The sequence below is a fragment of the Molothrus ater genome, chromosome 6 (genome assembly GCF_012460135.2).
Source record: "Molothrus ater isolate BHLD 08-10-18 breed brown headed cowbird chromosome 6, BPBGC_Mater_1.1, whole genome shotgun sequence".
In the NCBI taxonomy this organism is placed as follows: domain Eukaryota; kingdom Metazoa; phylum Chordata; class Aves; order Passeriformes; family Icteridae; genus Molothrus; species Molothrus ater.
This window is the reverse complement of record NC_050483.2, coordinates 60,201,361-60,211,248: the sequence shown is the minus strand read 5'-3', so window position 1 is coordinate 60,211,248 and position 9,888 is coordinate 60,201,361. Positions and strand designations below refer to the sequence as shown.

The window sequence follows — 9,888 nt, the reverse complement described above, 5'->3', positions numbered from 1 at the left end:
CCGTCTCTGGCGACGCCGGGTCTGCCTTTCCTGCATCCCTAATCAATTCCAGGAGCATCCCTGCTGGTCCTGAGTGCCCTCAGAGGGTCCCTGTGTGGGGCGGGTCAGGGTGAGAGGTGCTGCTGCTCCCAGCCCTGGGATGCCTGGAGAGGTCGCACAGGGCAGGGCAGGGTCGGGTGAAGCTCCCGCATTGCCCTGGCTGTGAGCACCGGGAATTTGGGAGATCTTTGCTCACAGCCAGGGCAGTGCTGCTGGCCACCCAGGAGCCCCTTCCTGCCTGGAGGCTGGAAAATATCCAGTGTGCTTCCCGAGACACTGCAGTGACTCATCTGCCTTGGGTTGACGAGGGGTTCATTCAAGGAGCTTTTTTCAGCCCCTGCCCACCACAGGAAAGCCCCTGGGGCAGCCATCCCGGGGCGGGAGGAACGGGAGGGCTTTTGGAAACCCACGTGTCTCCTTTTGGAGTGCTTGGGGATCACTTTGTGTTAGAGAAGAATCACAGATTTGTGTTTGTGTTAGAGAAGAATCACAGAATCATGGAATGCTTTGGGTTGGAAAGGACCTTAACCACCATCTCCTTCCAACCGGAGACACCTTCCACTATCCCAGGTTGCTCCAAGCCCCATCCACTCAACCTTGAACATTTCCAAGGATGGGCAGTGATTGCTCTCCCTCTCCCCACAAACCAGCAGCTCCTCCAAATGTCCCTTTTCCATCAATTCCTGTCAGCAGGATGTCTCCATACCCAGCTCTCAGCCCCTGCCTGCTGCAGGGGACAGCCCTGCTGGGGGATGTTTGATATATTTCATATGTAGATATTTTATGTCTATAGGTGTTTTATGTCTATAGATATAGATATAGATATAGATATAGATATAGATATAGATATAGATAATCTTTTATTGCTGTTTTTTAAAAAATATCTGAGGGTCTGCAAACTTCTCCCGCATCCAAAACTGCGCCGATCCCGCTCCAAACCCGCCCCGGGACTCGCCCATCTGCACGGTATTGAATTACTTGAGGCTTAAAACGCTGTCGGAATCCCAGCCGACCCCCCAGGCCATGCCTGGCTCACACAGGCATCCCAATCCCCTGCTGCATGCATTCAGAGAGGTGCATTTTCAGCCTGGCAGCCGGTTTGCATCAGTACCTTGCCAGAAAGTGATTTATTTTTTCCTTTTCCCCTCCTCAAGGTCCTGGAGCGGGGTCAGCAAGGCAGGAACATCATCCCCCTGGCCCTGCTGCTGTTGGAGGGCTGGAGTTGTCCCATTTTCAGGCATCTCTGCCACTTTTTTTTTGTTAAACCGAGGTTGGAGCAGCCGTGTTGGCTTTGAATCTCCCTCCTCATGGTGAGTTTATCGCTGGAAGTTGGAAATAATTCCTCTTTCCCAAGCACAGCCACTGCTTTGTGGATGCCAGGCAGTCTCAGCTTTTCCTCCCCGAGGCTGAGTCACCCTGGGGGCTGGGGACACCCACGGGCTGGCTTCTCCTGGGCTTTGGTTTGGGTTTTAATTTGGATTACTGCTTTGCTTGCCCAAAAGAGACAACCACAGCTAGATTTCCCTATGTCAGCAAAATAAATCTCCGTGTCTTTTTCCAGTGCTGGGGCTGCAGGAGCTGGGACTGGCTGTGCCTTGTCTTGCCAAGACCCTCCTCATCCTCTGCTGCTGGGTTTGATGCCCAGACACCCCAAACCCAGCTGTGATTTCCACATCACTGGAAACCCTCCGTGCCCACCACATCCTGGTTTTCCTTTGGCTCAGGATCATGGAGCAAACAACCACAAACCTCCTTGTCCTCTCTGCTGCCTGTCCCTGAGGTGCATCATCCTTCCCTTCCCGCGGGCTCCAGCTCTCCCCATTTCCCTCCTCAATCCCTTTTCCAGTGTGCTCCTCACGCTTCCTCCTCACCCCTGTCCATCCTCAGTGTGTGGCCACTCCCATCTGTGCCATATTTTATCTGGTGTCTCTCCAGATTTTAGGAAAACCACATCATTTTTTTACCCCTCTCTGCTCCAACATCTCATTACCACTTGCATCTTTTCATCCAAGGAGAAAAGAGGTTTTCATCTAGGAAAGATCCTGGAAAACCTGGCAGAAAACTCCTGAAAAACTCCTTTGGATCACCTCAAACCCCCTGTGACCCTTCCCTGTTTCCTGCAGCCCCAGCAGCGCTTCCCACCCGGCTTCTCCCACCCTCGGGGGCTGTGTGGGGAAGGGCTGTGGTTGACAGCAGCCTCTGCCTTCCCATGGCCCTTCCCCGACCTCCTCTGCTTTTCTGCTCAGCGTTTCCTGCCTCATCACCTCCCCCAGCTCCGGCCAGGCCGAGCCCTGCAGCCCTGAAAGCCCTGGGGATGGATGGACTGAGGGCACTGGATCCATCTTTTCTCCTCCCCATCCTGCCTAATCTCAGGGCAATAGGAGGGGAATGTTTTTCGGGGAGGCAATAGGATTGAATGTTTTCAGGGAGGCAATAGGTGAGTGTTTTCAGGGAGGCAATAGGTGAGTGTTTTTCAGGGAGGCAATAGGATTGAATGTTTTCAGGGAGGCAATAGGATTGAATGTTTTCAGGGAGGCAATAGGTGAGTGTTTTTCAGGGAGGCAATAGGTGAGTGTTTTCAGGAAGGCAATAGGTGAGTGTTTTCAGGGAGGCAATAGGTGAGTGTTTTTCAGGGAGGCAATAGGTGAGTGTTTTCAGGGAGGCAATAGGTGAGTGTTTTCAGGAAGGCAATAGGTGAGTGTTTTCAGGGAGGCAATAGGTGAGTGTTTTTCAGGGAGGCAATAGGTGAGTGTTTTTCAGGGAGGCAATAGGTGAGTGTTTTCAGGGAGGCAATAGGTGAGTGTTTTTCAGGGAGCCATCCCATCACACACCCAGCTTTGGAGCTGTTCCAGCTGAGATCCTGGTGCTGCCTGCCAGGAGCGTGCTCGCCGCCCTCCGCTCGCGTGTCTCGGAGCTGCCCGGACTTGCTGCATCCCAAAGAAGGAGCCTGGGGGTGTGGGGCAGGACTGGGAGCATCCCTGGCACGTCCTGGGTGCTGCTGTTGGAGGAATTGCTCAGCCCCTCCAGGCCAGCCCTTCCTTATCCTGGGTTTTATGGAGCAAGGCTGCAGCCAGCACCGGGGCACGTGGTGTGAAAGGATCGGTGCGGAAAGGGGGAAGGGAATTTGTGCCAGGGGAGGCTTAGGTTGGATATTAGGGGAAATATCAGGGGAAATTCCTTGATGGAATGATGGTCAGGCACTGGCACAGCTGCCCAGGGTAGCAGTGGAGTCACTGGAGGGATGCAAAAGCTTTGTGGATGTGGCAGTTGGGGACGTGGTTTAATGGTGGGTTCAGCTTAGATCCTGTGATTCCCTCAATCCCTGGGCTGCTTCCCACAGCCTGGCCAGGGAGTGGGATCTAAAGGGGACTCCAGGAGAGCTGGAGAGGGACTTTGGACAAGTGACAGGACACAGGGAATGGCTTCCCACTGCCAGAGGGCAGGGATGGATGGGATATTGGGAAGGAATCCTTCCCTGTGAGGGCAATGAGGCCCTGGCACAGGGTGCCCAGAGCAGCTGTGGCTGCCCCTGCATCCCTGGAAATGTTCCAGGCCAGGCTGGACAGGGCTTGGGGCAGCCTGGGACAGTGGAAGGTGTCCCTGCCCTTGGCAGGAGGTAGAGCTCGATGAGCTTTAAGGTCCCTTCCAACCCAAACTATTCCAGAATTTTGTAACTTTTTGTTGCTTTTTGGTGTCATTTGTTTCAGCAAACTTGGGATAAGGCAGCAGAAGGGAGCCCAAGGCTGGCATGGGATGGCTCCATCCTATGGAATTGTTTATGGCCTTTCCATAGCACAGGTAGACCCCAAAAACCAGGAGTGGCAGCTGAATGTTAAATAGAAGATTTGACTTTTATTTAAAATAAAATGTATTTGAACATAATCTTGATACCACGGACTGTGGGAACGCAACACTGGATATTCCTTGGCATTAGGTGGGCACAGGATCCCTCCTCGTTAGCATTAATGTGGGAATGGCTTAATGAACCTGGCAGTCCTGGCCCCAGGGATCAGCTACTGAGGGTGTTGTGGCACAGCTCTGGAATCCCCTTTAACTTAGATCAAAATTTACTGGACTGAAATTGTATTTTTTGTGGGTTTTTTATTCCTTGGTTTGTCCCCGTACCCCTTCCAGACATCCTACAGTTACTGCTGACCTATGCAATATCCTAGCTGGCTTGTGAGACTAGTTACAAAAACTGTACAACTTTATAAAATTTGTGGTTTTTTACATTAGTTACACAAAAACCTTTACTTCATAAACCTTTTACTTCATATTGTAATGAAAAAATTTGCATATCAGAGGCAGAACAGTGACTATGCTGGTGAATACTAAAAGTGTCATAATACAATACGGTGTACAAATAAAATAAAAAAAAAAGACAATATAAATGATTATCAAAAGGCAAGTTAAACAAATAAAACCAAGCTATTACAGACTAACAGAAGATCATCTTCGAGGCCACACAAAACTATCCTCAAAGTCATGTCAGGCACCTTCAGAGTCCTGGTGTAGTGTGAGAGGAGAGATGGCAGCTCTGCTTGGGAGCAGGACGACTTCAAACAGGTCAAATGTACAGAATAAAAACACAAAAAAAAAGGAAATAAAACACTCATGCATTAAACATGATAAATAGACTTCATATAGGTTAGCCCTGGATGGCTTTGCAAGAAGATGGCTTAGAGTTCTCTTCAAAAATTGGCTTTTTTAAGTCAGTTAAATCTTTATCCTGATCTGCCCATCAGAGTCTGGATCTGAGGGTCACTGTCACCCTGCCCAGACACGGTCTGGTTATAGCAAATTAACAGAAGTGCTCATTAGTGCACACAGATTAACTGGTCTGGTAATGCAAAAAAAAACCAAAAAAAAAAAAAAAAACAAAACCAAAACCCAAAAAAACAAAACAAAACAAAACAAAACAAAATAAAAATTAAAAAAAAAAAAACCAAACAAAAAAACCAAAACAAAACCAAAAAAAAACCCCAAAAAAGCCCAAAACAAACCAACAAAAAATCCAATTGTTAAAAAAAAAAGATACATTTCAAGCTTACTTTATTAAGCAGCATTATCTCAAAGGACAGCTTTGGAAAGTTAAACATGAATATGGCCATGGGGGTTCCTGCGGGGCGAGGCTGGCGGGGCTCACACCCAGCCACTGGTCAGTTTGTAGAACATCTCCTCGTCCAGGCTCTCGTTCTGGTCCTTGGCCCGCGTGGACAGGAAGATGTAGCCCCCGATGAACTCGTGCACCACCTTGCAATCCACCTCGGTGCAGATGAACGACACCCGCACCTCGTCCGCGAACTCCACCGTCACCTGTGGGCACACAGAGCTCAGCCCCAGCCTGCCTTCCCTTCTCCCTCATTTCTGGGGTGTTCAGATGGTTTTCTAATGCCTGAGCTAAATTTTGTGGTGCCAGTGTAGGAGTGAGCACAGGAGGCCAAGGGCTGGAGCTCCTCTGCTCTGGAGCCAGGGCTGGGAGAGCTGGGGGTGCTCACCTGGACAGGAGAAGGCTCCAGGGAGAGCTCAGAGCCCCTGGCAGGGCCTGAAGGGGCTCCAGGAGAGCTGGAGAGGGACTGGGGACAAGGGATGGAGGGACAGGAGCCAGGGAATGGCTCCCAGTGCCAGAGGGCAGGGATGGGGGGGAGATTGGGAATTGGGAATTCTGTCTCCGGGCAACAACAGACAGAATAAGAGGACACAGTCTCAAGCTGCACCAAGGGAGATACAGGCTAGAATTAAGGAGGAAGTTTTTCACAGAAAGAGTGGTCAAATACTGGAATCATCTGCCCAGGGAAGTGGTGGAGTCACCATCCCTCGATGTGTTTAAAAAAAGACTGGATGTGGCCATGATCTAGTTGAGGTGTTAGAACATGGGTTGGACTCGATGATCTTAAAGGTCTCTTCCAACCTAGAAATTCTGTGATTCTGTGAATTCTTCTCTGGTTGCACAGAGTATCTGTGGCTGTCCCTGGATCCCTGGAAGTGTCCCAGGCCAGGTTTAACAGGACCTGGAGCAGCCTGGGAGAGTGGATGGTGCCCCTGCCCACAGCAGGGCTGGAATGAGTTGATCTTTAAGGGCCCTCCCAACCCAAACCATTCAGGGATTCTGTGAATGGTAATTTGGCCTTGAGGATCCTTATGAATTCCTTCCCCCTTTAAATATCCTATGACTCTTATTCAAATATTTAGATACTGAAATACCTTTTGTTGCCTTTTGTATTGTTTTCTATTTATTTATCCATTCATTTATTTATTTAAATTCCCATTACCCCTTGTATTCCCCCATGACTCAGAAACAATCCCCCAGTGTGTTTCCACCTCTCCATGGTGAGCACGTGGCCACACTTTCCCTGCTTCCAGAGAACAGGGATTAGGCACAGACCTGTTGAAGTCTGGGCTTTCTTTCCACTCTTCCTTGGTTTTCTAAGTTGAATTTTGGCCACTGAAATACCTTATGGGGGCTGGGGGAGCTCATTTTGGAGTGACTGAACAAACTATTCATTTACTGATGCTCATTCTCTTTTTGTCCCCCCATCATTGACAGCTCTGCAGGAGGGATGGGGATTCCCAGCAGAGTATCCAAGCTGGATAATTGGGATATCTGGGCTTGCAACGGAGTCAAAACAATGACTCTGAGGCAGAGGGGGACGCTGAATAATTTTTCCAGCGACTCTTAATGAGCTGCAAAACTGCAGGAGAACAGCCCTCACGTATCCCTGGCAGTTTTAATTGTGTGTTCTGCCAAAAAGGAGCCCAAAAATTTGTGCATCCAAATGTAACAGCAGGGGGAAAGCCCATCTCAGAGCGTGGGGAAGTAACTACACAGTTTTGTTTGTTATTTACATGAAAGTCTGAGTTGCACAGCAAATGAAAGGAATTTCAGTATGGATAAGGCCCTGTATATTTGTGTTATGGGTTAGAATGGAGCCCGAGCATCAGTGCTGAGGTTTCACTTCATTTAATTGTGTGGGGCTCAGAGAATGGAGAAAATAATTCCTGGCTACAGGAGAGAAAGATTTGGGGTTTTTTCTAAAGGGTCATATACAACTCCACCAGTGCCTAAAGGGGCTCCAGGAGAGCTGGAGAGGGACTTTGGACAAGGGATGGAGGGACCGGACACAGGGAATGGCTCCCAGTGCCAGAGGGCAGGGATGGATGGGAGATTGGGAACTGGGAATTCCTGGCTGTGAGGGTGGTGAGCATGCCCAGAGAAGCTGTGGCTGCCTCTGAATCCCTGAACTGTCCAAGGCCAGGCTGGATGGGGCTTGGAGCAACCTGGGATAGTGGAAGGCCCATGGCAGGGGGTTGGAACAAGATGAGCTTTAAGGCCCCTCCCAACCCAACCCATTTGGGATTCCAGGACTCCAGGAGTGGTTCCTGTCTCACTGACAGTAGCAGGGGAGAGGACAGGGTGTCAGACACATCTCACCATTTTGATCTCCCAGTTGACATTCCACTGCTTCATGTTGCTGAAGCGCCAGGTCTTGACGGCGTCGCCCGTGCTGGCGTCCATGCGGATCAGCCGGTTGTAGGCGATGCCGATCAGCTCATCCTTCTTCCCACCCTGGAACCTGGCATAGGATTGAGAAAAGCAGGTGAGACACACAAATCCAGCAGCTGACTTTACTTGTAAAATCATTTTTATAAATCACAGTAGCTCATGCTTTTAATTTCAGCTGCAGCACGATTTCCCCGGCCAAGGATGTGCACGTCCTTGCCCACGGCAGGGGGTTGGAATGAGATCAACTTTGAGGAAGGCTGGAAGGGACCTCCCTTCCAAACAACACTACCCAACCCAACTCAACCCAATCCAAAGCAACACAACCCAACCCAAACCAATCCAACCCAACCAAACCCAATCCAACCCAACCCAGCCCAACCCAAGGCAATCCAACCTAACCTAACCCAACGCAACCCAACCCAGCCCAACCCAAGGCAATCCAACCTAACCTAACCCAACGCAACCCAACCCAACCCAACCCAACCCAACCCAACCCAACTCAACCCAATCCAAAGCAACGCAACACAACCCAACCCAATGCAACCCAACCCAACCCAGCCCAACCCAATGCAACCCAACTCAACTCAATCCAATCCAATGCAACCCAACCCAACCAAACCCAACCCAACACAACCCAGCCTCACCCAACCCAAGGCAATCCAACCTAACCTAACCCAATGCAACCCAACTCAACCCCATCCAAAGCCACACCACCCAACCCAACCCAATGCAACCCAACCCAACACAACGCAACCCAATCCAACCCAATCCAACCCAAGGCAGCCTAACCCAACCCAACCCATTCCAAGATGATTCCAGGGTATTTAACCCACTCCCTGTATCCATGAAGGAAACTCCTCCAGCCCAGGCCAGCCCCGCAGCCCCACTCACCTCGCGTTGAAGTGTGTGATGCCGAACTCGGGCAGCGACTGCCAGGCTTGGATAAAGCGCATCTTGGCCTCGATGAGGCTCATCTGGGCCACGTTCTGGTGAGCCTCCAGGATGCGCGCCGTGATCTGCGGGCGGCGAGACACAGCGGGGTCAGGGGACAGGGGCCCTGGGTGCCACCTCCGCTGCCACGTGCGCGGGAGCGGCCGCGGAGCCGCCGCGGATCCGAGCGCGGAATATCGATAATTCCTCCCCTGAGGTTTTGTTTCAGCTCTCACTGCTCAGAGCCCACATGGAGCTTCCCATCTCCAGATACAGGAAAGCAAATATAGATCAGAGCTGTCTGACCAGAGATGTTCACATTCCCACTCATGCTCTCGGGAACTTTAGGATGTGAGCGAACAACAAGGCAAATTTTCTGTAGGGTTTCCAGTTTCACCCCATAAATCACTGGGGACTGTACCTACTAGGGCCCAAGTGTCATGGGGAGGGTGCAGGTTTTGTTAGTGCTTTCACCGCTGCTCTCTAAACCAAAGGGGTTCTAGATTAAATTTATTTTATCTTAATTTTATTGTTGCTGTCACTTACCAAGTCTCTTACATAGCCTGGCTGAAGATGGCAAGGCGAAATGAAAAAATAAAAAAAAGAAAAGGAGGCAGAAAGAAAAAAAAGCAATCAGAAATATGGCAACAAAGCAAAGAAAAAGTGTAAATTAACTGCAAACCAAAGTTCAAGCAAAAAAAACCAAAAAACCAAAACAAACCACATGCACAATTCCTTAGGTGGAAAAGCAGCCAAAGGGAATGTGAGCAGGGACAAGCGAGCAGAGAGTCACCGCTCACGCTGGCCCTGCTGGGGCACTGGAGTGATCCCAGCTGGGCCCTGGCGTTGTGAGAGATGGTTTTGGTCCTAGAATGGTTTGGGATGGATTTCAGGAAAAGGTTCCTCCCCCAGGGGGTGCTGGGCACTGCCCAGGCTGCCCAGGGAATGGGCACAGCCCTGAGGCTGCCAGAGCTCCAGGAGCTGCCAGGGATGCCCAGGGTGGGGCTGTTGGGGGGTCTGGACTCTGATCCTTGTGGGTCCTTCCCACTCAGGACATTCTGTGATTCCTGCTGGGAGGTGAAGGGGAGGGTGAAGCTGCCAGTTCAGAGATGGGTTCATGGCCTCACTGTCCTCTGCACATCTCTGCACAAACTCAAGGCCACTCTGGCTGGGGAAGCTCTGGAGGAAGCTCAGGGGCTCACCCTGAGCTCAGCAGATCCTTCTGTTTGGGATACGTGGAGAAATGATTGGGATGCTGCTTGGGATAACAAGCAGATGAAGGGAACATCAGCTGTGCTTCTCAGAGATGTGTCTGCCCCAGCTGGCTCTGACACCAAACTCTGGCAGGGCACCTGGGAGCTCTGAAAATCCCTATTTTGGGTCAGTTTTTGTTTATTTTCACTTAGGATTTAGTG

General features: G+C 50.6%; 1 protein-coding gene across 4 annotated transcripts in view; it reads right to left on the bottom strand.

Annotated features, from left to right (window-relative positions):
- Window positions 1-3,871: 3,871 nt before the first annotated feature.
- Window positions 3,872-9,888, bottom strand: part of FERMT2 (FERM domain containing kindlin 2) — a 51,321-nt gene continuing 45,304 nt past the window's right edge. For 2 of the 4 annotated variants that reach the window (XM_036384161.2, XM_036384159.2), the window contains 5 exons: window positions 9,020-9,040; window positions 8,435-8,559; window positions 7,472-7,613; window positions 5,091-5,355; window positions 3,872-4,595 (listed from right to left, as the gene is read on the bottom strand). In XM_036384161.2, the coding sequence (XP_036240054.1) occupies window positions 5,182-5,355; window positions 7,472-7,613; window positions 8,435-8,559; window positions 9,020-9,040 (462 nt within the window). In that variant the 3' untranslated portion in view covers window positions 3,872-4,595; window positions 5,091-5,181. The remainder of the gene's footprint in view (window positions 4,596-5,090; window positions 5,356-7,471; window positions 7,614-8,434; window positions 8,560-9,019; window positions 9,041-9,888) is intronic. The other 2 variants (XM_036384158.2, XM_036384160.2) reach the window with 1 other exon arrangement.